The following is a 3,941-nucleotide window of genomic DNA, read 5'->3' as shown; positions in this document are numbered from 1 at the left end:
GGTAGCCCTCGGCCGCCGGGAACGATGGGCGGCCCGGCCGCCTAGGAAGGATGCTGCCGTAAGCAGCCTGCGGGCAGCCCGGTGGCCCGGTAGACTGGCGTTGGGGCCGGCGTTTTAACCACGCTCGCCCTGATCACGCCGGGTGGTAAATAACCGTAGCCAAAACCTTGCCTTAAAATGGCTTCTTAACCGGCTGTTCACGGTGCGGTCAAGTTTTTGACGCACGTTAGCGAACGCTGCGGAACAGCCGCTGAGTTTGTGCCCCGGTGTTGGCGGCAGGAGCTACTAAAACTTTCCCTTTCAGGTGACTGGAATGTTAAAACGTGCTTAACTTATTCCTAAATGGAAGACAGTGCTGCTATTGTTTGTGGCAACTTCATGTAAAATGACAAAAAGGTTAATGGTTAAAGATTAAGTGCTGGATTGTTGTGTATGGAACGTATAGAAATACATAAAGCATGTATGACCAAAATTGACTAGATTATTAAAGCAAGAACCAAACTTTAAACGATGGTGTATCCCAAAGCACATTGCCAGGGCCTCAAAATGATAAGTCAAGATACATAAAAAGATGGAGGATGAGCGAGGACTATTCTTTCCTGATGTACAGGGGAAAAAAAAAAAGTTACCGCTGTTCAGCAGAGCCTGATTTTTTTAAAAGTGCTGATAAAGTGCAGGTTATGAAGCATCTCAGCCAGGTTATGCTATCTCAAATACTGGTATTGAAGTAACATTTTTAAATAGTAAAATTTCCTTTTGTCTCTGAAAGCATAGCCTCTCAGGCTGAGAAGCGATACCTCGCTCAGAACATCTACCATATCCCATTTTGGGAAAGAAAGTTAACGTTGTTGAAGGGTGTACACCTTGAAATTTGGATATTTGGTGGACTGTGACTTTGTAACATCCAGTGTGGGATTTGATTTGCAGAACCCTGTGCCAAATCTCTCTGCGTGTAACTGTAAGATTCTGTTAAGGCACAGAGAGTTACCTGGTACTGTTTGTCTAGCCTTTACTGGGTCTCTTCCTGTGAAAAACTTACTATTCGATATTTTCTTTGTCAATTTTGGTATACTGATAATTGGATGCAGTTGATGCTGCAGCTTGAATGTAGTCTTATGAGAGAGCGATGGCAAAGAACTAGGATCGTTTATGTGCATAAGATTGGAATGACTTGCTTTCAGTTCACCTTTGGATGCTTTTGTTTGCATTTATTAAACTAACAACACACTTTTAAAAGTTAACAATTTTTCAGGAGGAAGCAATGACTTTAAGTCTTCGATCCATGTATCCATGTGTTAGAGCATTGAGTGTTTGTATGCCTCATGTTCTGGATTTCAGTTGTACCTCTTCCAGTTCCAAACTACTTAGAAAGTGGTTGCTCTGCATATGAAGTTAAAACACCTTTGTCCTTGATCAATGCCTGAATAATGCCTCACTATTTTTCCTCTTTAGAAATATCAGCATGGATAAAAATGAGCTGGTGCAGAAGGCCAAACTGGCTGAGCAGGCTGAAAGATATGATGACATGGCAAGTTGCATGAAGTCTGTGACTGAGCAAGGAGCTGAGTTGTCCAACGAAGAGAGGAATCTTCTCTCTGTTGCCTACAAAAATGTTGTAGGAGCCCGTAGGTCATCTTGGAGAGTCGTCTCAAGTATTGAACAAAAGACGGAAGGCGCTGAGAAAAAACAGCAGATGGCTCGAGAATACAGAGAGAAAATTGAGACTGAGCTAAGAGACATCTGCAATGATGTGCTGGTGAGAAATAATGAAACTGTTGATCCATTTTTACTTAAGATTTGCAGGGTAAATGGTGCTGGGTCCTCTGGGACTACTTCTAGTGTGTCCATAACGCTCTGGTCTCCTATGCTTTTTCTGAAGGACAAGTTTTAAAAAAAGTCTGACTTTTCCTTCCTTCTAATGTATTGACTATTTATATACAAATCACCATAGTTATGAATGCTAGTGAATTTGGAGACATGTTGAAACATTACTGTATGTAAAGTAATAGGTATGAAAAGTCAACATATTACTTTAAGACTGAACTAGATATAGGTTTAGTTTTGGGGTTTTCTCCTCTCCCCCCTCCCCCCCCCCCCCCCCCCCAGTGCAGTACCCTAGATTGCTTTGATTTCTGCAACTTTAATATGCTGCTCTAGTTGTAAGAGGTAGTTCGTACTCTACGGAAATTGTGCCCCTCCCTGGGTAAGATGATGTAATGTTAGTTATGACTCAGCCATGCAGAAAATTGTCTGCAGGAAGAGGCAGTAGAAATGCTATGATACCTTCTTAAACTTAAAATTTTTAGTGGCAATCTAAAAGTGTGTTCAAGTTAGACGTTTTCTGTGGCTTGTAGTTACGTTAAAATGTGCACGTACCCAGCAAACAACCCTATATTTTTGCTAGGAGACTGGTTTATGAAATCCGAACCTCTTCCAAAGGCTTATTCCAGATTGTCCGGTTTTATTCAACTGCATATGCCTGTGGTCCTTCAGTGAGCACATGATTAACGGATGTCCAATCCTGCGACCACTTGTGAGGTAGATGTTACTGTCAGCAATAGAATTGTCCGCTGGACTGTGGACCCTTCTGGTGTGTCATCCCATATGTGATGAGGGATCACATACCTGGAAGTGACAGAATGACATGATATAAAGGAAGTGTTAAATAGCTAAGTATGTGCTTGAAGATCTGATGTCAAATGAAAATTAAGATCAATGAGTGGCATAAATTTTGCTTGCAGTGTAAGATAACTAAATGACATGGGCGGTGATCGCTTCTAGAAGACTGGTTCTCCAAGGGTGTGTAAAAGTCGGCATGGATAACACTGAGTCTTGGCTTCCACTTTAGGCTGGCTTCCATGGTTATTGTAACACACCCAGTTTCATATGTTTTGTTATCTTGTGTAAGGACAACTCTTAAACTTCCACAATGAAAATAGAAATGCCAAACTTAGGCCTAGGAAAGAACTGATTTACTAGTGTTGTTAAGTGGTGGCTCATCTATTTCAGCCAGGGAAATAAGGATCCAAATCTGGCATTCTAATTTCTTGTTATTTATTTTTTAAATTAACTATTTCTTTTATTAATGGGGAGGTCCTCGGGTGGATGCTTTCAGTTCAGAGTGATCTGAAATTCTTTTGTAAACTACGTTTGGGTTTAAGAAATAATTTTAATTAAGTCATTGGGCTTAGAAACCTCCTTCTAGAAGAACTTAGTGTTTGCAATTTTTTTTCTGATAATGGAAACCAGATTGAGGTGAAACTGGCTTTTATTGTGCATGCTAAATAGAAAAACTAAAACAAAACCCCAGCTTTTGAGTTTGCTGCAGCAGCTAAAGTATCTGAGGGGGTGCACATGGGTGGGGAATCTTGTTAGATCTTCTGAATCTCAAAATGGACTTGAATTTCTCTTTGTGTTTAATGAGAGATACAGACATTATTAAAATAAATTATTATTCTTTGACATGTTACTACTTTTAGGCAGCTGATGTCTTAGTAATTTTTAGTGTTGCCAGTCCAGTTTTTCTTAATAGATTAAGGAAGAATTACTGTCCAGAAGAAACAATGCCTTAGGCAGTGGTTAGCAGTAGTAAAACTACTTTTTTTAGATTTAGGTTTAAAAAGAAAACTTCTTTTTATTCAAGTGATAGAATTTAAAAATGCTTTCAAATGGCATGCGCTACATTTGACATTGCTAATTGCATTGAAGAATTAGCTTTATATTTAAAAAACGTATTCTTGTTTCTTTGTTGGAATATCCTGTTCACATACATTCTTACTTACCTAGAAAGATGACTGACTGTATTGCTTTATTTGACATCCACTTTGCTTTAACAGAGAAAAAAGAATTGTGGTAACATATTTAGTTGTTTTTTATGACCAGGAGTCTGCACAATGCTACATGCAAATGCAGAACTTGGATTTTTTTTTTTTCTCCCCCCC

The 3,941-nt window shown here is 39.6% G+C and overlaps 1 protein-coding gene across 1 annotated transcript in view; it reads left to right on the top strand.

Moving 5' to 3' along the window:
* Positions 1-1,245: 1,245 nt before the first annotated feature.
* The window catches only part of YWHAZ (tyrosine 3-monooxygenase/tryptophan 5-monooxygenase activation protein, zeta), a 25,864-nt gene continuing 23,168 nt past the window's right edge, over positions 1,246-3,941 (top strand). Inside the window, exon 1 of the mRNA XM_009323078.1 lies at positions 1,246-1,756. Within this exon, the coding sequence (XP_009321353.1) occupies positions 1,463-1,756 (294 nt within the window). The 5' untranslated portion in view covers positions 1,246-1,462. The remainder of the gene's footprint in view (positions 1,757-3,941) is intronic.

The sequence above is a fragment of the Pygoscelis adeliae genome, unplaced genomic scaffold (genome assembly GCF_000699105.1).
Source record: "Pygoscelis adeliae isolate BGI_AS28 unplaced genomic scaffold, ASM69910v1 Scaffold174, whole genome shotgun sequence".
In the NCBI taxonomy this organism is placed as follows: Eukaryota; Metazoa; Chordata; class Aves; order Sphenisciformes; family Spheniscidae; genus Pygoscelis; species Pygoscelis adeliae.
This window is presented reverse-complemented; position numbering and strand designations above follow the sequence as displayed.